General features: G+C 38.6%; 3 protein-coding genes across 13 annotated transcripts in view; 1 reads left to right on the top strand and 2 right to left on the bottom strand.

Annotated features, from left to right (window-relative positions):
• LOC120633182 (DNA-binding protein Ewg) overlaps positions 1-11,296 on the bottom strand; it is a 34,928-nt gene extending 23,632 nt beyond the window's left edge. For 2 of the 8 annotated variants that reach the window (XM_039903317.1, XM_039903361.1), the window contains exons 1-6: positions 10,861-10,931; positions 6,754-6,898; positions 5,361-5,514; positions 4,018-4,142; positions 2,946-3,119; positions 1,252-1,414 (exon numbers count right to left, since the gene is read on the bottom strand). In XM_039903317.1, coding sequence (XP_039759251.1) covers positions 1,252-1,414; positions 2,946-3,119; positions 4,018-4,142; positions 5,361-5,514; positions 6,754-6,798 — 661 coding nt within the window. In that variant the 5' untranslated portion in view covers positions 6,799-6,898; positions 10,861-10,931. Of the gene's footprint in view, positions 1-1,251; positions 1,415-2,945; positions 3,120-4,017; positions 4,143-5,360; positions 5,515-6,753; positions 6,899-10,860; positions 10,932-11,230 lie in introns of those variants that run through there. The other 6 variants (XM_039903335.1, XM_039903369.1, XM_039903352.1 and 3 more) reach the window with 4 other exon arrangements.
• LOC120633259 (5-demethoxyubiquinone hydroxylase, mitochondrial) lies at positions 11,037-20,636 on the top strand. 3 transcript variants are annotated; one of them, XM_039903448.1, is made up of 4 exons: positions 11,037-11,108; positions 16,454-16,536; positions 17,848-18,076; positions 20,201-20,636. In XM_039903448.1, the coding sequence occupies exons 1-4, from the start codon at positions 11,051-11,053 to the stop codon at positions 20,476-20,478; spliced, it is 648 nt and encodes a 215-aa protein (XP_039759382.1). In that variant the 5' UTR covers positions 11,037-11,050; the 3' UTR covers positions 20,479-20,636. The 3 variants fall into 3 exon arrangements, with proteins under 3 accessions (XP_039759382.1, XP_039759375.1, XP_039759366.1); XM_039903441.1 differs by having other exon boundaries at positions 11,107-11,187; positions 20,201-20,634; XM_039903432.1 differs by lacking the exon at positions 11,037-11,108 and adding an exon at positions 11,303-11,510 and having other exon boundaries at positions 20,201-20,634.
• Positions 14,010-22,497, bottom strand: part of LOC120633238 (protein shifted) — a 31,049-nt gene continuing 22,561 nt past the window's right edge. For both annotated transcript variants that reach the window (XM_039903397.1, XM_039903406.1), the window contains exons 6-8: positions 16,042-16,137; positions 14,585-14,788; positions 14,010-14,152 (exon numbers count right to left, since the gene is read on the bottom strand). In XM_039903397.1, coding sequence (XP_039759331.1) covers positions 14,112-14,152; positions 14,585-14,788; positions 16,042-16,137 — 341 coding nt within the window. In that variant the 3' untranslated portion in view covers positions 14,010-14,111. The remainder of the gene's footprint in view (positions 14,153-14,584; positions 14,789-16,041; positions 16,138-22,497) is intronic.

Below are 22,497 nucleotides of genomic sequence, written 5' to 3'. Positions count from 1 at the left end.
ACCGAATGTTGTAGAAAATACTTATTCCTTCCTTTTAGTTGTCACAAAGTCGGTAGTGTTTTACATTAACATACAGGACATTATATTTGTGCCACAGTTTTAATCAGTTCAATTCTTGACATTATTCAAAATTCAAAATTCATTTATTTCAAGTAGGCCTAATACAAGCACTTTTGAAACGTAAAGTCTGTCCGTGTGTAGTGACTCTACCAATATTGGAAAAAGAACAGTTATTATGAAATATTTGTTATGTTATTATTGTAATCCCGTGTGATTTAAATATTTGCATTCCGAAATGGCGGAATATGTTGTAGTTCTGTTTTATTAAGAGCTATTTTGAACGCATATTCAAGCCAATAAAAACTAGTCTATTTCTGATTTTATTTTTATTTATACACTTTATTTGTACACCACCAGATTCCACCGAGGTTTAAGAGCTGGCGAGTAACTAACGGTTAGTTTATTATCACAATCAAGTGTGTGTGTGTGGTTTTTTTTTGTTCTGGCTTTACACAGATTAGTTATGTCAGGTGTATATATGTTTAATAAAAGTTAAGGAACCTTAAAATATAAAATATCAGGAGAAATTCACTGACGAGAAGGGCAGAAAACTTCGCACATGGCGGACGCGGCCCCTCAAACATTTCCCCAAATCTACCGCAAACCCGTCCCGAAAAGGACCGGTGCTGTCTATACTACACATACCGCACTACCAGCGCCACTCCCACAGCAGATAGCCGCCTATATAGGCAAGTTCTTCAAAATATTATATCATCGGGTGCCATCTTCTTTAAATGGAAGTTTGGCGGTCAGTGCCGCTTTCTTTAGATCTCGGTAACAAAGTCAGGTCCACCCCATTATATCGGTCCAACCATTTGCGTTTCTGACGTCCTGGAGATCTCTTCCCAACTATTTTACCTTCTAGTACAAGTCTTGGGAAGGAAAACTGGTCTCCTTTTTGTAGGTGGCCATAGAAAGCTACTTTTCTGTGCATAATGGTGGACATCATCTCCCGGTTTTCTCTACTAGTTTTAGTACTTTCTTATTGGATGTGAAACTGTGAAACGCCTGATTTTGAGCATTTTTCGGAATGCCTACAACATGCAAAATACAAACAACACCAATCCTCCGCAAATTAAAAGAGTTCACAATAAAATTTAAAGAAATATCCGAAAAAACCGCGTCCGCTATGCACGATATGTGTGCGTGCGTGCGTGTGTGAGTGCGTGTGTGCGTGTGGTGCGCACTCACCCATGGAGTACTTGAGCATGAGCGGGATAAAGGCGCGCAGTTGGGCCTGTGTCATCTTCTCGACGGGCGTGGGGATGCCGTCGATGATCAGCGGCGGCAACTCGAACAGCGACGGGTCGTCCATGGGCGGCGGCGGCGCCTGCGGGCACACGCCCAGCCCGAACTGACGCTCTTTATTAGCTCGCGCTCTCTGACGCCAGCGTCACTCGCATTTACATCGTGCCCAAAGGAGGATGCCCAATAGCTTAATCTAATATTATTAACGCTTGTGAAACTGTGTTTGTCCTTCCCACGCGCCCTAACAGAGCGACCAGTCAGATCGATTTTCACATAGAACGAATGATTGAGTGAATACCCTATTATTCTACCCCACACAAACATAGAGACATACTCTTGAAGATATAATCAATTTTACAAATTTAATATGCATATAAATATTTTCTAGACCGGCCTGAGCGCTTTACCAATTAAGCTACGGCTCTCCTACCGTCGATGCCGAAATTAGTATATGCGTTTTACTACGAGTATAAGACTGATGTAAAAATGCATATACTAATTTCGTAGGTGGTTTTGTTAGGAGCCGTAGCTTAGTATTGAAAGCAAGTTGTTCCACTTGATTAATAAAAAAATGTTTTTAATTTGTTAAATGAAGCTTGATTTTGGGCACTCTCCTTTCGAACCTTACCAATATTGCTTATTCTTATAATGCACTTCCATTGAAGCGATGATGACACGTGTAGAAGTAAACAATTCAGAAGCCTTCTGTCAACTGGCAATTATTGTGTTAATTTATTAGATTATCTGTCAAAGTTGTGGAAGTCTATGCTATATTGCATATAACATAAACTTCCACAAGTGTACTTCTACGTGTGTTAGTTGCCCGTGCTTGTGTGAGTGTGTTTCGTTGGAGGAGGCTGCGTGTTCATGTTTGCTGCGTAAGGATTTTTTGGCATCACAACACACGCATACAAGACAGTCGTCTTGTATGCGTGTGTTGTGATGCCAACGTTTGCGTGTGTGTTTGTTACCTAATGAATGTGTGAGATATTGCGTGTGTTAATTACCTCTGGCTGTAAGTGTATTTAGTTGTGCGTAGTTACGTGGGTATTTGTTGCGTATGTGTTTGTTGCCGGTCTTGTATTGTGTTGTGATCGCGCGGTTCGTGTGTGGCGCCTGGTTAGTTACCTGTGGTTATGTATGTGTAAGATATTGCTTGTGTGTTCATTGCCTCAGGATGTGGGTGTGTTTAGTTGCGCGTGGTTGCGTGGTTTTATTGCGTGTGTGTTTTTTGTCTGTCTTGTATGTTGCGCTATGATGCTAGGCGCATCATGGGTGGAGATTAGATGCGTGTGTTTGTTACCTGTGGTTGTACATTGTGAAATGAGATGGCTAGCTGTTGTGGGAGCTGGTTTTGCAGCTCTTGCATAATCGCGCAGTACAGGTGTGGTGCCTCACCTTTGGGTGCGAGTGTGTGTGTGTTTGTTACCTGTGGTTATGCATGTTAGGGACATTGCGTGTGCGTGTGTTGAGTTGCATTTGGTTGCGTGTATTTATTACCTGTTGTTATGTATGTTTTGGACATTGCGTGTGCGTGCGTTCAATTTCGTAACCAAGCGTGTATATTGTCTGTGGTTGTGCGAGCGTGTTGCGTCGCCCGTGCCATGTCGGTTGGCAGTGGCCGTGTCGATGTCTACCTGCTGTGCGAGCGCGTTTTCTAGCTCCTCCATGATCATGCAGCGCAGGTTGCGCACCACGTCCTCCAGCGGCTTGGCGCCGAACACGCGGTACGACGTGTTGGGCTTGCCCGGCGTGGCCACCAGCACCACGGCCTGCTGGCCCACGCGTGTCGCGAACTCCTCGATGGTTTGCTGGCAGGACATACCCGACACAATAAACATCTACCGCATTTCTGAATCATCATTAACGAGCCATTAGGGCCTCTAATGGCTTGATAGTGGTAAAAAAATTGCCTATAAACAGACTGACACTCTGCAGAGTATGCAAGGGTATGCACTAAGCGGGCAGAACATATAAATTAAAAAACACGCTTTTTATAGAAAACCGAACTAAAAAATAGAAAATAAATTTTAATAAATTTAAATTAAGAATATTGTTTAAAATTTCAATAAATATAAATTAATAGTGTGAATAAAATAAAAATATTTTATTGTAAAAAAAGAGTGGTCTCTTCAAATCTGATCGTTCAAAGTAGGACAAAATCGAGCTCAAAGGGGTCGGTTACATACAAACATACATACAGGTGAAGCTAATAAAAGCGTGGTAAAAACTTCAGTACGTGTTATAAAAAGCCTTTAAAAGTTTTTATAACTCGTACAAAACATATTCTCCATTTTATATCATCTGCATACCACTGCACGCCACTGTCCGTGCCCATCAACATGAGGCGTACGTGTTAAGCCTCATGTGCCCGTAACTACACCGGAACACAACATTGCAAAAATGATGCTCAGCGGCAGAAATAAGCATGACGGCAGTGCTTCCCCGGACGAGCTGTCACAAAAATCTGTACTACAAGTAAAATATTTTAGAAAGTAGACGATACACTGAAAAACTAAAGTCCAGTACCGTCGGATCTGTTAAAATGGGTCCTGTTAATGCTGTGCGAATATCCTCCAGTAGCGACGAAACGGTTAAAATGGATCCTATAAAATCGGATGTTCTATGTGTACGAGCCCAGAAGATCACATTTTTGAGCCTGAAAATCAACGTGGTTTAACACAAATTTTAACTGAGAATACAACTCACTCTGAGTTTTCTAAGCAGCCGGTTCTGATGTCTCTTCCTCACAGAGGGGTTCGTCTCGAAGGAGTGCGGCCGTTTGCGCTTTTTTGAAGATGCGATCGCTGCTGCTGCAGCCATGCCCACGGGCCCTGGCGGAAACACATATAACAAGCGGTGCCCAGCGACTTCGTCCGCGTATAAGTCCACCTCAAAAGATATATTGTGTCGCGAACTTTTTCTTAGAACTTTTAAACAACAACTTTGTCATACATTATAATATCGTAACCATTTACGCAGCGGAAGCTGAAACATTCTTCATTGGTGCTATACTCAAATTTCAAAATTCAAATCATTTATTTGAAGAAGGCCCATTTTATAAGCACTCTTGAAACGTCAAGTCAGACTGTTTGTCTCTACCACCGGTTCGGAAGGCAGATTCCACCGACAAGAAACTCAGCAGATTGCTCTATACAACATCATTTTACAGTTTACAATGAAAAAATATATATACTAATAATAAATTTTCTATCTTGTGAGAGATGAGTGTGGCCAGCATCCAAGCAGCCTTTTTGTTAAGAAATTCATCAACCATATCGTACTTAACCACGATTTATTAAATGTGTTTTAATAACTTGTTTACACTTATGCAATATGTTATTCATATGGCATTACAAGCGAAATCCTGGCGCTATAAATGTGTTATTAATGTAATAGAAGCAGAGAGAGCATGGGGCATAATTTATTGAGGTGGGTATTACTGTCAGTTTACGCACACCGAGTGATTCTCTAACTTAAAATGGCACATTTTTTTTTTTTTTATTGCTTTTATAAGTGAATAGAGATAAAGAGAAAAACACAATTTTTAACACTCATGATATTTTTAAATCTCTTTTCTATTATTTAAACTAATATAAAAATTGTTTAAAAATCGGTAAGGAGAAGTCAGAATTGTCGGAATTGTTTGTTAAAAATTCTAAAACAGTCCGCGATAATGTAAGACTAAATTTTAAGGTGGACTCATACGCGGACTAAGTCGCCAGGGTATGCTAGTAATTTTGTAAAGTTAGAGGTGCGTGCTGAGATTCGAACTCAGCCCCCCGAAAGTGAAGCCGAAGTCTTTACCACTGGGCTACTACCGCTTTACCAAGCTTAAATATTATTTCATATTTGAATATTAAATAGTATATTCTACCTATATGGCCATGGTAACTAAAACAAAATGTGTAATGTATTCTATCTCATTCTCTCGCCGACTTAATCCGTGTTTCTTTCTTTATCGTGACGCATTTTCGTTTCATCGTTTAGTTTCTGATTCTAAGCACTGCAAAAAAAGATGATAGACGAGACGTAAAGAGCATGAGACGTACTCGTACCTGCGGCCGCCAACTGCTTCGTGACCTCGTCGCTGATGGCATTCTTGGTGGAGTCGGCGCCTTCCTCGTACGTCGAGCCGGCCGGCGACGACACGCACTCGTCTTCGTCCTCCGACGCCCCGCTCATCCCCTCCACCTGGGACAGTTCCTGCAAACATATTTTTTTTTTTTACAAATAGTGTATTACGTACCCACTACGGCTAAGATCTATGGAGCGTAGTTGGACTTTGCTGGTCAAAGACTCCGTGTGGCAGATCAGAATACAGTTGTCACCAGCCCCCTATTCCCGCGGGTGTCGTAAGGGGAAACAACGGAGACCAGGCAGCGACGACCTGTGTACTACTACCACCTACTGATCTACCAGACCGTCTGCGCAACGTTGTGATAACGGACAGAACCTCCCGTTGGGAGAAGTTTTTAGTCCATTTGTGGACAGGCTATTGATGAGCAAAACTTAAGAAACCAGACACACAACTTTGCCGTGTTATAAGCGTCGGTATTATTCGGTATTATTATTATTATATATGTAACGATTAAATGAAAACCGAAATAATACTTCACTGGCTTTATGGGTAAATTATGTATTGACTCTGAGACTTGTCTGTGACACGGATGCCATAGTTTTTAATAACTTCACATGCGTACGAGGTACGCGTCGAGTAGCGTAGGTATTATGCGCGTGTCGGTCTTTTATCTTCAATAGGGTTGTCATAAGAAAACACTTAAAACGTCTTGAATTCGTTTGTATGGAGAAATAAATTTGCTTCTTTTGATTTTTTATTTTTACAAAACCTTGAAAAAAGCGACTGTTAGCTCACTTTGATTTTTAAATATAATTCAAACACGAACCTTAGGTACTCGACGACTGCTAACACGCATAGCGTAACATAATAAATAACGAATCCCTTTTCCCAGTTATGTGTGTTTTGAACAATTAAAATATCACTTGCTTTAACGGTGAAGGATAACATCGTGAGGAAACCTGCATGCCTTAGAGTTCTAAATAATGTTCTCAATGGTGCGTGGAGTCCACCAATCCGCATTGGGCCACCATAAGCATGGTGGACTACGGCCTTAACCCCTTCTCATTGTGGGCGGATAATGTGTTGTTATGCTGACGTTGATGAAGATAATTCTGTGCATTGAGAAACATCTTAGACCGAGTGCGTCGGTGGTGTTGAGTCACTGTTCTGCATTCACTCAAACAAATAAATAATACGAAATAATTTAATGAACCGTTTTAAAATTTCATTATATTACATTTTATATCACAAGTATATTTATTTATTATTTACAGAATATACTTTAGAAGGGACAGATAGAAGGGGATGCGCAAATAAGACGACAAAAATTTATTTGTACATAGATATAAAAAGACACTGCTTACCTCCTCAGCCAAGTCCATTGATTCGGTACTCATGGCTGAGTTCATTGTAATACTCCTCGGTCTGGGTCTAGGCCAAGACTACAGAACCCTCAGCTTCAACCTGAGGATTCAACTCTACACGTGTCTGGTTGATGTTCTTCACCACCTTGAACAAGTAAAAATATGATTATTTTATTATCTGACTAGTGACTGACTGACTGATCTATCAACTCAAAGCTCTAACCACTCGACGGATCGGGCTGAAATTTTGCACACAGATAGTTATTACAACGTAGGCATCCGCTAAGAAAGGTTTTTTGAAAATTCCAACCCTAAGTGGGATGAAAGTTTGTATAAAATCCTTTATTTATCAATTCATTTTTCACTTTAAGCTACACCTATACATCTGATTTTAGGTTTTCGATTAAAAATAAAGAAATACGTGTTACACAAATTTTAAAAATTCTGACTCCAAAGACATCAAATAGTATAAAGTTTATGATTTTTTAAGTAATTTACGGTCATATTTTTCTATTTGCAGTAAGACATTTTTTTTAACCTTTGTAGTTAAAATTTACCGAATCAAAAATTGAACTTAACTTGAGCAAAGTCAACTTAACGCGGGCAAAAGCTAGTTGTAAATATAGTGGCAATTTTAATTGCTTTAGTAGGAAGCGTCAAGGCTTCGGCTTTCCTTTAGTGGAGACAGAGTTGGAGCGCCGGCACGCACCACTGACTTTTCGGTGCTACGTGTGTTTTAATTTAAGCAATTTAAATATAACTTGCTTTAAACGGTGAAGGAAAACATCGTGGGGAAACCTGCATGCCTGAGTTCTCCATAATGTTCTCAACGTCGTGTGAAGTCTACCAATCCGCACTTGGCCAGCGTGGTAGACTACGGCTAAAACCCTTCTCATTCTAAGAGGAGACCCGTGCTCTGTAGTTGGCCGATAATGGTTTGATGATGATGATGATGATGATGATGAATATAAATTTATTTTAGTAGTAGTAGCCTTTTGTGACAGGGCCGCTAAGCAGCATTTTTGCATGCTTATTTCTGCCGCTAAGCAGCATTGTTGCATGCTTTTTTTTGCCGCTAAGCAGCATTGTCGAATGCTTATTTCTGCCGCTAAGCAGCATTGTAGCATGCTTATTCCTGCCTCTAAGCCGTATTGTTGCATGCTTATTTCTGCCGCTAAGCAGCATTGTTGCATGCTTATTTTTGCCGCTAAGCCGTATTGTTGCATGCTTGTTTCTGCCGCTAAGCAGCTGCATGCTTGTTTCTGCATCTAAGCAGCATTGTTGCATGCTTATTACTGCCGATAAGCAGCATTGTTGCATGCTTATTTCTGCCGCTAAGCAGCATTGTTGCATGCTTATTTCTGCCGCTAAGCATCGTGGTTGCCGGTGTAATTACAGGCACATAAGGCTTCACATCTACGCCTCACAACACTTTGTAAGATGTGTTCAATTGGTTGCATGCCCAGAGAAGTGTTGCTCTGTTTATAGTCTATGGTTTCCACTTACCATCGAGTGGGCTATTTGGTTGGTCCATCAATTACTATCTATCAAAAACTCATTTTAATACACCAAGATATTAACAAAAAGTTAAGTATTTTTCTGGCTTCTTCAAATTCTAAATTCATTCATTTCAAGTAGACCTAATATAAGCACTTTTGAAACATTAAGTTTGTCTGTTTGACTCTACCGCTAGCTCGGAAGGCAGATTCTACCAAGAAGAAGCGGGCAAATAACTTAGAGGTTGCTTGTTTCCCACATCATATTACAATTTAAGCAATAACTTTTCTATCTTATATGTGATGAATGCAGAGCAGCCTGTGCCAAGCAACCTTTTCATCAAGAAATTCATCCATTGTGTAATTTTCTCCGACTATGGTGTATTTGAAAACCAAGTAGCCTTAGATAATTATAGATAACAATTTTAAAGGCAGTCATCAATATGGCTTTATTGTGTTTCAAATAACTATGCCATGTTGATACCTGGATTTGACGACCTCTGTGCATCAGAGAGCCTTTTATGCCATCAGTCCCATTAACAACTGTTATTGACAATGACCTAAACAACCTGAGTTTAAGTAAAGAGGATAATGAAGGTAACATATACTATTCTTCATCTGCCAATACATTAACATTACATTAATTTGCCCAACAGTGTTATGTTGATATGCAGTCTATATGCCTAGCATATATAAACTGTTCAACCTTCCAAAAATATCTGCAAATAAGTCTATAAGTTCAGTGTCAGCAGCCTGTTTGTATATTTGTTATTGTTGTGCTGTTTATTATAATACAGTGGAACATGTCCTTTCCAGTCTGGTCCTGGAATACAATTATGGACTGGTACAATGTATGTAAAAGTTTGTGTTTTTCTTTTTGTTATTATTGGTCTGTTAAAATGTTAATGCCATCCATTACAATATAGTCCTGGAATGAACTTATTAAAGACTGTAACAATGTGAAACTTTGATTTAAAATGGAATAACATTGAAACTTGTAAGGAGACTGTCCAAAAACTGATGTACAGTTGGTGTTTTTGGTTTTGTACACAAGTGTCGAGAAGCATTATTAATATGAATAATGGAATAAGCGTTCACTCATGAAACTATATCATTTCTTCAGTCTTTTTCCCCTTTTGGTGTCTGTCCAGTTTATACTTGAACTGATTCTGTGATACTGTAGTCACAAAATCCTCAGGCAAGGCTAGTATAAAGGCTTACAAATAAATGTTGAATAATTAGTTATTCAATGTTTTTTACACTCTGACTTTTCAAACATAAACTGATTTGAAGTGTGACAAAATTGCTTAATTAAATAAATATACTTCAACAATACACACATCACCATCTAGCCCCAAAGTAATAGCTTGTGTTATGAGTGTTAAGATGAGTGATGTATATTTATATATACGTAAATACTTATAATATACTTATAAATACTGAGTCATTGAATGACTGTAATATACAGATAAACACCCAGACACAGAAAACATTCATGTCCATAACACAAACATTTTCCAGTTGTGGGAAACAAACCCACTGCACCAAGATCTAACAAGTTTATGAAGATGCTTAATGTATTGATTATAGGAACTAAATAACTAGTTAAGAGTCTGAGTGTGGTTACAGACAAAGAAATTAGTTTAAGGAATCTGAGTCCAATCCTAGTTTTGTAAGAAGTCAAAAAAGTTTGCTGCTTTTAAGGATTTTCATAATAAATCCAGTTTTCCTCATCATCATTAAAATCATAAGTTTAATTAAGTTATAATTAGGAAACATTTGAATCAGGTATATTAATTCAATTAAGCAACTATTGCTGCATGTATGAAATTATAATTTATTATGTTATGGCTTAAATAAGCACATATAAAATAAACATAGCTTATAATTTCATCCAGGTGGTGAAAAAACATTTAAAAGGTAAGTTAAAAATTTCTAAAATCAAATGTAGAAGTTCCAATCTATACCAGTTATTGATTAGAAGTTCAACAAATTTAAACTGACCTTTTAAATTTGTACATGACCTTTTGACATTTGAAACTAGAGCAAGAACGAAATTAAATGTCTGCTGAAAAAGCCCAAATAGGTATATCTGTGAGTTACTTTTACTATTTGAGCTTGGCTAGACAACATTACTAATCACAGTAGCTATTCACTTTATATTATATTTTGAAGCATATTTGAAACATCCGAAAACATTTAGGCAATTGTATTGTGTAGGCAGCCCAGTCGAAAAATCAATAATCAAGCTATCCATAGAATAGAGAAATAGGATATCCTATAAAATATTATTTCCCAAGCTGGAAGATTGAACATGTACCACAAAATCATACTAGCGTAATATTCGAGCTGGATCTAAGGAAGCTGGACATTCGATTATATGGGAATTGGCTAAGTATTACGAAGCCTATCCCGATGTACTCGTATCGTAATATGTTTTTGTTTAGATGCGATTTAATGCTGATCGCCGCAGTGGGACATTTTCGAAGGCGCCTGACATAAACTCTTTTGCGGCGGCGTAAAGAATAAACCCAAATGACTGGCCATCATGAAGGGGTCGCGCGTTCGAGCAGGCCCAGACAGAATAGAAAGACTACGACTGCGTACGCACCTGCGTGATTTGAAAGACATTTTGCAATCCTTTTGGAAGCTCCTCAAGCTCTCGGTGATGTAACCGGACAAAAACAACACTTTTCGAGACCCTTTCACTCAACTGAACACGAGATTCACGAAATACACCAAGCACTGCAGACACCCCGAATAAAGCGAGTCCTCCATTGATATCGATCGGAAAACGAGATATGCGAACATTGTACACTTCATACCAGCGAGGGGACGCCATTTTGTACGAGTCTGCGCGTTGAGGGTTTTCTTTTTGTATGAAAACTTGGAAAGGGAAATTACCCCTCAGGCAGAGCAGGGGGAAAGAGCTTTTTTTGTAAGTCACTTCTATTCAAGGTTTTTTTATGAGTAAAACTTACCGGATTTTTATATAAAATTTTCTTGTTTGTTTTATTTTTGGCCCGAAAGATGGGCGATCAAGAAAAATTCCAAGTTTATTTTGGAAAACATTGGTCATGTCAGTTGGTGGCGCTATCTATTGGAATTTTCCCGAAACTAGTAATTTGACATGTAAATTGTAAACATTTCAGAATCTGCACGTTAATTTCATGAAATAACTTAAAATTAATTGTGGCATTGTGATAGTGTAAACAGTTGTGAGTTGAAGTGCTTTTTTATTCAGGATTCTATATAATTACTGTAAGTGAACGCATTCTAATAATTATTTTTGCTGTCCTAATGCTAATTTTTGTTTTATTTTATCACAAAACATTTCTTATTTTAATGGATACCTACAATCTCCTACCTATGTTATATTTGTAATGAAATTATAAATAGCTCTTATGTTGTGTGTGAATATATTAAAGAAAAGCGTAGGTCTTAATTATTTCATAATATTTAGATTAGGTTATGTTATGTTATGTTAGTATATATTTGGAAACAAGTATGTACCTACCGTTAACAAATAGTTACTTTTCCCCAATTATAATTTGTTGATACGATGAATATTTTTATATCCTGTATATCATCAACAATTAAAAATATTGAATATATTCAGAGATTATTTATTATCATTATCTCTCATCATTTATTATTATCATTATCTCTCAAATAACCCATTTACCGGCACATTACAGGGCTCAGGTTCCTCCGACAGTGAGAAGAGTTTGGGCCGCAGTCCACCACACTGACCCATTGTGGATAGGTGAACCTGGCCCAGTGTGGATTGGTGGACAATTATTTATAATCCATTTTAATTAACCTAACCATAACATCACAACACAACCCTTTTAATATTATAAATGTCAATGTAAGTTTGTTTGTTACAATTTCACGCAAAAACTCCTTAACCAATCCTCATGAAACTTTGTACACATGTTCTTGGAAGTGTTAGAAGTAATATAGGACACTTTTTATCCCGAAATTAAGCTCAGTTTCTTCGGGAGAGAGGATGAGTGTTTGATGATTTTACACCATAACTCCGACCAATTATAACCGATTGAAATAATTATTTTTGTACTATAGAGGTTATAATATGTGTTTTATTTTGCCCAAACTGTGGTTGGAGATAGAAGACAGAACTCCTCAGCGGACAGCAGCAAACCCCTCATTTAAGGCTTAGTGATACTGAATACTAATAATGCCACATCAAAAAACAAAATCAAACCAGACAAAGTCGCGGGCAACAGCTAGTAAAAATAATTTGAAGTTTTTATGAATTACCAGGGTTTTAACCATCCCTGTGTTCACATATATAATTTAATAATCAGTCTAGTTGCAGATATATTTTACTGCTAAGAGAAGGCTGCAAAGTTTTAACATTTTAATAATTTTAAATGAGATGTTGATAACAAAAAAGAACACCAGGCCCCATTAGACCAGTGCACATAGTTAGGAACCTTCGTAGCTTTAGTTTTAAGTTTACTAATATGGTTATCGCCATCATCTCACCACCATATACACATTTTTTATGTTATTTATCTCCATCATAAGTGCCCTCTATTGACCTACTTGAATAAACAAAATGTTGACTTTGACTTTGACATATTTTCAGAGGTACCTAATTATCATTTAATAAATAATCAAATGTTTTTAATTAAATGATATAAATGCATAGATATTAAGTATTATTGTGTTACTCAAAATTTCTTTGATATTTTTTTAAATGAAACTATGTTGTGGTAAACTAAGTTTACAGATTGAATCTTAGGCAGAAGCAATTTGAATATGTATAGTTTCTGAATTTTTTTGGTTCTGGTCTGTCTATGGTTGTACCAACAAAGAAGTGACTCCAAGTACAATATCTGTGAAAATTGGGTTGGATTTATCTTCATCAGGGGTGTTCTTACCCTTATCACTTGATTTTTTAATGCTAGAGCTTGAGTTTAAGTAAATTATGATGAACATGTTAACAAACTGTGGCTTTGCACAGTTGGCCTTAAGTAATAATATGTTTATGTACATACTAGCCATAGCCCGCCTGGTAAACGCAGCGTAGATCGGCCCCCAACAAGGTGGACAGTTGACATCAGGCGAGTAGCTGGAGGCAAGAGGCCCCAGACCGTGTATTGTGGAACTCCCTACAAAAGACCTATGTCCAGCAGTGGATGTTAATTGGTTGAGGTGATGATGATGATGATGACATACTAGCTGTTGCCCACATTCTTTGTCCGGGTTTATTATGATTTTATGGTTCCTGTGGGAACCATTTGTTTACCTGAGATAAAAAACAGCCTATTGTACTCTCCATCTTTTAAACTAACTCTATGCCAAAAAAAAGTTGATGTGTTAGTTAGGATGCGAAGGAAGAACAAACAAAAAAAAAACACACTTTTGCATTGTGTAGAAATAAAAGTAAGGATTTTGGTTTACACAAACATTTCAAATAAGTATAAAAATTGTTTATATCACTAAAAATGTTGGTTTTCAACTGAATTCAACTATTCATGAATATGCATGTACAATTTTTATTCAAATATTAAATATAAATTAATAAATTTAAATTCCTTGTTGGGAATTGGGAACCATTAACAGCTCAGGTTATAAACTGTTAGGTATCTAATTTTGGCAGTAGTTGCCTCAAACAACACACGTGGGAAGAGGAGGTGGATTAAAAAGTAATTAAAGATGTGCAAAACTTGTCATCTTATATTTAATTTATATTTATAATATTTAATAAAATCTAAACTTATACGCTAAATGACTAATTTAGTTATTAATACATTTAAAACTTAATAAAAATAATTAAATCACAAGATTAGTTATTAAGTAGATAGTTCTTCTCGGTTATTTTATTGCATTTCATCGCGGCCTCTTAAACTCTCCCGATTCCTCTGAAGATCCTGGAAATAGAAAAAGGGAATATAAAGGCTATGTAGGTTCTCGTTACAGTTTTTAACCCCAAAGAAACAAATGACTCATACTATGTATAGTATCAAAATTCAAAATTATAAATTCATAGAATTCGTAGAATTCTTGAATATATTTTTTGATTTATTTTCACAAATCAAACAATGCGTTTTATGCAGTATTAATTAAAAATAACTTTCGAATAAAAAATCCCCATTTAATAAGTTTTAATAAAAGAAACAGTTTTTTATAACAATTCGGCAATCGACTTGTTGGCCTGTCTGTAGATGCTTATCAGACATGTCTAGGGCAGTGCTGGCCTTTTCTGCACGCCGGTACTCTCAATGAGTACACAAAGAATTTAACTCAGTTTATCCTCATTACACATATGGCCTTGTCGAATACGGTGTGCGCACAGCACGTACCGTAAGTCCGATGGCAGTAGCGCCCGCGCCAGCCGGGCTCGCAGCGACAGGCGCCCGCACGGCACACGCCGTGGCGGCACGCGCGCACGCACTCGCCCGCCCTCCGCCCCACCTCGCAGTGGTTGCCACCCGAGCCCGCGGGGCAGCGGCACTTGTTCACCCCTTTACAGCGACCCCCGTTCAGGCACGGGATCACGCACTTCGCTGCAACAATCAATAACAAGTTCAGCGCCCCGAAACAGGCTAAACAAAGAAACACGACGTGTTGTCGAAAATGGTCTTTTGATCTCGATACGACCTGAAACTAGGTCAGAGTGGAATGTTAGAATTAGCAATTATTTCTTTTGCATGATACATTTCTATATGTTCGACGACATGTCATGGTCATCATAAATGAAATGTTAAGTACACTTTAACAATATTTAATATATCCCAACATAGTCATTTAAGTTGTACTACTAAAAAATGGGATTTAGAAGCCATAATAAAAAAAAAATATAATTAGATACTATTTATCTACTCAATATCTACTATTGATTATTACACATGAATATTACAAAAATGTATTTTACTAAGTCTTGCAAAAATTGATCGGAGATAAAAGCGAGTGTAGTTAGATAACTTTTATCCTCAAATGAAAAAAATATTCTTAATATGCGCGCACGCAATACCGTGCGCGCCACCCTACACAGTGGGTTGATTTCACTTGTCCACCCCATAACACCGACCCCTGTTTAGAAGGGGATCACGCATTTATATTCAAATTTTTATTTCACTATTAATTATGGAGCCACTAACTTTTATTGATTATACAAAAAAAAAACCTAACGCCTTTTTTGGACAGTCTAGTTCTAAAACTGTAGTACTTCGATTCCCTCTCTGTCTCTCTGGTCGTTCCTTCATCACTGAAGATCGTGGTTCTGGTGAGATCTCAACTTCGAGTGGGTAAACTGTCTCTTTTCTTTCAATTCTTTCAACTTGTCAGCCCATCTCGTTGGGGACCTCTAGGTGTTTTGCCTTCTGTGTTGCCTTTACTTTAATTTTTTCCAGGCTATCATTCCCCCGCCGCATCAATTATGGCCATTAATTTACACATACTGAGACCGGCTTTATAATATTTTAATAAGACAGATCAACTTTTATAAATTTCTACTAACTCCCTAGGATAGCTCCAAAGCTGTTCCAAGAATGCTAAATAGACAGATTAGACACGGAAATTCGGAATGTTTAAAATATCCATTAGTCAATAGGTAAGCCACATACTATATAAGGACAGACAGACAGTCGATGAAGTGATGTGTATGTGCACAACCTTTCAATTTTTCCGTACTTGGTTATGGTGCGAAATATGCGGTGCATATATAAATATGCGGTGTTTTGTTTTTTTCTGTGCTTTTGTTACGTTTACAATAACGGTATTCATTTATTCATACGTCACACACATATTCGGTACTTACAAAATTCGCAGCGGAGACCGAAATACCCTTTAGGGCATTCGCACGTGTCCTTCTGTATACACTTTCCGCCGTTCAAACATTTTTGTGAGCATATTCCTGAAACAAAAGTCTATATTATTTTTGACAACCTTCCCTGGCGCAGTAATGGGTGCTGTGGTCATGAATGTGAGAGGATCCGGGTTTCATCCCCGGTAGGAGCCATTTGGTAATTAATAATTTCTTAATTGCCTCTAGTCTGTAGAGAAACTTAGGTCGTGGCTAGTAACTACGTGGCGCGATTAAAAAACCGATTAGGGTTTATAATTTCCATACCCCTAACAGGTTAGCCCGTCTTCAGGTGATATTACAATCAAGGGCTAACTTGTACAGGAATATAAAAAATATACATATACGTTTGTTTCTTTATTTCCAGAAGAATCGAGAATGTATCGTCCGCAACAAATTCTCCATCATGTTAGGAGGGCCCATTCGGCCCCGTTGAAGAAGAATCCACATGTAAGTTAGTTTTTTAAATGGATACGCGAACTGTCACTAACTATTGTACAGCTTCTAACCAGCAATCAATAGCTTATAACAGTACACTGCCAGATTAAAGACCTCTTCCAACCACGCTGGGCAGACAGACGGGTTTGTGATCGTAGTACGCTGCGCAGAGGACGCTGCTGCCCGATTTCCGTTATAATCCTTTAATAATAATAATTTGCCCGAATGTTGGTAATCGCCTTGTAAGACTACTACGATCACCAACCCGTATTCGCAGCGTGGTGATTTTGGGCAAACCCTTTTTTTTTTGGCGTGATGGAAAAGCTTTATTGCTACCTCGGACCCTTGGGCAGGACGGAGGTTAAAATTCAAAATTTCTTTATTCATGTAGGCCTATCACAGGCACTTATGAAGCGTTCATACATATTTGTTTACATAATTGTAGCGGGATGGTGATAACTGATAACTTCGTTCGCCAACTTAAATCTAAAGCTACAAGGGTTCCAAACGCGCCCTGGTCTAAGAATAGCCCACAACAAACTTAGCCGGGTAAGCCGCGGGTTATGTGGGACTCCCCCCTCTAAAGGGGGTAAACACAAACTAAACACCACCACGGCATGTCCCTCTTGTTGGCTTTGTTACACGCCCGGGGAACCCGTAGTATATATACCTCCCGGACGTCTACCAACCAACTCAACCGATTGTTGGGGCTCCCGCGCTAGCGAGGATGGGCAAAACCTCCTGTTCGGGGAGTCATTTATGCGCGTTACGACGAACCAGGCAAAGTAATACCTAATCTAAGGAGATTCCTAATCTGATGCCTAATCACTCTTGTTTTAAACAAACACAGACCTCGGGAGGGCGAATGAAGAAGATGCAAATCGCTTTGTGCGGGTATTTGGGATATTGACAACATACGGATGTAAACCCAACAGGTGTCTTAAAATGGTGAAGAGTTCGTGAGCACACTCCCCGAAATGTCCTATAAAATGCCGACAAACTGGCTACCTTACGACGATGATCGAGACTTTGGAGTTTAGCCTTGAAACCTCACTTATAAGTCTCCTGGCTCGGCGACTAAGTTTGGTTTTTACCAAACATAGGAATCGCCTAGATCGAATGCCAAATTTTTTAGGCGATGTCTACAGAAAAACAACGTCTCACCAAATCTTGGGTGATAACTATTGGTCAAAGTTAGATGCATGACTAGAAATATCCTTAGATTAGGCATTGCGTTATTTGTCGTTAGCGAATACGGGAATCAGTCCAGCAGTGGACAGTTTAGGCTATCGAAGGATTGAAGGAATGCCCTCTTTGGCGTAGCTGGATGCGATAATCCGGGTGGACCACGCGGGTGAGCTGGGCGCGGACCGGATCTACGCGGGCCAGATGGCGGTGCTGGGCCACACGGCCGAGGGGCCGCTCATCAAGCATATGTGGGAGCAGGAGATAAAGCACCGCCAGAAGTTCGAGGAGCTGATCTCCAAGCACCGCGTGCGGCCAACCGTCATGACTCCCATTTGGAATATCGCGGGGTTCGCCCTCGGAGCGGGTAAGTACGGATACTATCTCTATCCCACATAATTTCTACAGCGGCACTACACTACTACACTACACACAGTGCACGGGTCTCCTCCTACGACGAGAAGTGGTTAAGGCCGTAGTCCACAACCGTGGCCCAGTGGGGATTGGTGGACTCCGCTTGGTGAAAATTATGTAGAACTCTCAGGCATTGTGATTGTGACCAATGTATATGCAAAATTATTGCGGGTGAAACATATTGTATATAGCTTCATAACAAGCTATATGCGGCTATTAACTACAGTTACTTGTAAATTTTCACTGTCGCATTTTCTCGCAGTGTCACGCGCTAGATCCCCGATACCACGCTCACTGTCTGCATTGAACATACTTTTGATAGAATCTGCTAACTGTGGCGTATAGGCAAATGACTGAATTATAAATAACTACGCAAGTTTCTTTAGTTCTCTAAAAGAATGAAACTGACCTGTGTGTGTGTGTGATTTTTATTCATTTTTTGTTTGTGTTCTTTTTATTGTTGTTACCATTATTATTAATATTTATCTTTTTTTTTATACATTACATACTGCTCATGTAGTTTATAAATACATATAATGAGAATAATAATGTAAGAGTTAATCAGTGTAAGTGGATTTGTCCGTACGTTACTAATTAAAAGTAGAAGCATAAAGCGTACTTGTATTTATAAGCGGTTATGTGTGCGTTAAGAAGCGGTGATAGCCCAGCGGTTAGTACTTCGGCTTCACTTTCGGGAGGCAGAGTTCGAATCGCAGCTCGCTCCTCTAACTTTTCTAAGTTATGCGCGCTTTCAGTAATTAAAATATCACTCGCTTCAAACTGTGAAGGAAAACATGGTGAGGAAAACTGCCTGCCTGAGAGTTCTCCATAATGTTCTTAAAGGCGTGTGAAGTGTAAGTCCACCAATCCGCATTGGGCGAGCGTGGTGGACTACAGCCTAATTTTGAGAGGCCGTTTTCATTGTAAGAGGAGACCAATGCCATGTAGTGGGTCGGTAATGGGTGGATATGATGAAGTGTGTGTTGCATGGGTTTGGTATTGGATAGAAGCAGATAGGGGTACGAAAGGTATAAAAGGCGACACTTTTGGCTAATTTTTCACTTAACAATTATTCATTGTAAAGTCAACATCTCCTGAGGATGCTCGGTGCGGTTTCGGAGCGAAACGTGCGTAGAGGGTACTTTTTCGAGGATCTGTTTGGTGTGGAGTATACGGATTGAAGTAATTATAAATTACACCATACAGATTTTCCCGCTGTTCGCGGTGTATAGCAAAATAAGCTTAATTTTCATAGCATGGGTTTGGGTCATTTTGCGAATTTAAACCGCAGTTTGTAATGTTACTCTGGATAGTGGACTATTCACACTTTCTACGAGAACTAAATTTGTGTGGTCTCTACAAACAATAAGAAGGGTTTTGGCCGTATTCCACCACGATTATTATGCAGAACTCTCATGCTGCATGCCCTGAGAGTACTGCACGATGTTTCCTCACGATGTTTTCCTTCACCGTTTAATTAAAAAAGTCATATTTAACACAGTCACAAGTGCGTGCCGGAGATCGGACTCGGGCCCTTCGTCGTCTGAGTCGTTCGTTAGCGAAGCCGAAGCCTTAACCACTAGTTTATCAACGACTCGTTCCATTGTTATAAAAGACAATGACGGCCGATTGGCGCAGTATGCAGCGACCCTGCTTTCTGAGTCCAAGGCCTTTGGTTCGATTCCCACAACTGAAAAATGTCTGTGTGATGAGCATGAATGTTTTTCAGTGTCTGGGTGTTTATATGTATATTCAAAGTATTTATGTATAGTACTTATGTGTATTATTATTAAGTATTTATGTATTTCTTGTAAGCCTTTGGTTTCCTGGAAGAGATCGCTATTTAGCGATAAGGCCGCCAAATTGTACGTTCTACCTTATAGTGCGGTTGTATTTGTATCTCTGTAAATTTTCTCTGTGGTGTACAATAAAAGTGTATTCATTCATTCATTATTTATAAAAATATTCATCAGCCGTCTTAGTACCCATAACACAAGCTACGCTTACTTTGGGACTAGAAGGCGATGTTGCGTTCGTAATATATTTATTTATTTATTATTATCTATTTAATTTCCAGGTACCGCTCTCCTCGGCAAAGAAGCCGCCATGGCTTGCACGGTGGCTGTGGAAACAGTTATAGTTGACCACTACAACGATCAACTGCGAACGCTAATGGAGGATCCGAACGTGGACAAGGATATCCTCCAGACGATCACGCAGTTCCGGGACGAAGAGCAGCAACACCACGACACGGGCATCGACCACGGGGCCGAGCAGGCGCCGTTTTATAAGGCTCTTACTGAAGTTATAAAGGCAGGATGCAAGGCAGCTATTGCAATATCTAAGAAGATTTAGCGTGTTCTTGGCCATCATAGAGTCAGACGAACGGTCTGTTTAACTCTGCGCCGGTAGTTTTTTCATATTGTTTCCGGCACGAAAGTGGCTCAATGTAAATAATATATGTTTATTATATGTAAATAATAATAAACAAATAAATATACTACGATAATACACACATCGCCATCTAGCCCCAAAGTAAGCATACGAGTAGCTTGTGCTATGGGTACTAAGATGACTGATGAATTATAATATGAATAATATAAATACTTATTATATATAGATAAACACCCAGACGCTGAAAAACATTCATGTTCATCACACAAACATTGTCCAGTTGTGGGAATCGAACCCACGGCCTTGGCTCAGAAAGCGGGGTCGCTGCCCACTAAGCCAATCGGCCGTCAAAGCCGTATGCAGATGATATAAAATGAAGAAAATTCAGTAAGAGTTATAAACTTATGGATACTGCCTAACCCAAAATTTTGTTACAACTTATTGCTCAGGGATTTAACTGATAAATACCTACCCTGTTCTAAACATGTATGCACGCCCCTGGGTGCCAGTTATGTTACAAACAAATCTCTAAATGAAACTAAAATTACAGGTCTAAATACTTTTAGTAACACCGTCTCTTTCACTGTGCTTTTTGTTGTAAGAGTTATAAAAAGCCTACCCTCAAGTATTTATAACTCATACTGGAGATGTTCTTCATCTTACATTATCTGCAATCATATACCCTGTGCAATACCCTCTATGCACCCTACTGCATTTTGAACCACTTTCGTGTCTCGTGCCAACAATATGAAAACACTACTGGCGCAGAGGTAAACAGACAGGTCGTGTCTAATTTGGCGCTATGCAAAGACACCATCGTGTCTTGTGTATAAAATAGTTGCTTTGGATTATAAAATTTCATAAAACCAATATTAAAACAATCACCACCTGCGCATACGTAGACACTTTTGGTGGTTGTGTCTATACTTTGAAGATTTTATCTTCATGCAATCAATATGATGAAAACAATCACTACTCGCACAGACGTCGGTAATGACCGTTTGTGTCCAAATGCACTACGCAAACAGGCACTTTTGTGTCTAACGTTGAATACAAGCTCGTGAAACAATCAATACCTGCGCAGTCACAGACGGTGTCCCATTGCATTTGACACTGGATTGTTAATTAAAAACAACCAGTCCAGTGTAAGCAACTAGAAACTTATTGTTATCGATTAAAAATATGCACGACTATACATAATTTAGTCGCGTGTAACTCCATGGGGTGCGGCATTTATCGCACCGGTTGGCTGTTACCCGTTACAAGCTACTGTGACTGTGTCCCGTATCGGTATCAAAAAGTGTACGTGTGTAGCGCCTTTAAACTGACCACTGTATTAAAAAAAGTTAAGAAATATATTAAGTATTGATTACCTCGAGCGTGTTCGACACGCTGCCGAATTTCATTATTAATAATATAGAATGTATTTCTAGATCTCTTTATATGTGTACTAGAGATGGTCCGAGTACAAGATTATTACGTAGTAAGTACTCGGGGTACTCGGCAATTATTGAAGTAGTCGACCGAAAAATCGTATTTCAAATGTCGTTATGTAGTTAACGCAGTCAAATAATAAAATATATTGTACAGGTACTAAAACTAATGAATTTAGTTATATCATTTATAATTATTAGCAAACATTAAATATATGTGCAGTTTTAAAATTTTAATTATTTACCGAGGTACAATAGACATCACAGATTAGTTAAAAAAACTTATATGTTAAAAGTCAGTATCAACTGTAAAATTTAGTAAGGAAAGATAAGTTATGGTTGAGGTATATTAATTCTCTGCCCGTTTAGGGAAATAATTGTATTAACCAAATTTAATTCGAGTAACCCCACCAAGTACTCGATTTGGTGAAAATAAAACCAAGTAAAACTCTGTATGACCTTACTCACTATAAATTGTACTCGGTTCAGCTCTATTCTCGAAGTACCTTATATATACATGCTCAAAGTATTCAATGTAATATAGTAC

The sequence above is a fragment of the Pararge aegeria genome, chromosome 2, assembly GCF_905163445.1.
Source record: "Pararge aegeria chromosome 2, ilParAegt1.1, whole genome shotgun sequence".
NCBI lineage: Eukaryota > Metazoa > Arthropoda > Insecta > Lepidoptera > Nymphalidae > Pararge > Pararge aegeria.
The sequence above is the reverse complement of the archived record's forward strand: the minus strand, read 5'-3'. Positions and strand labels throughout refer to the sequence as shown.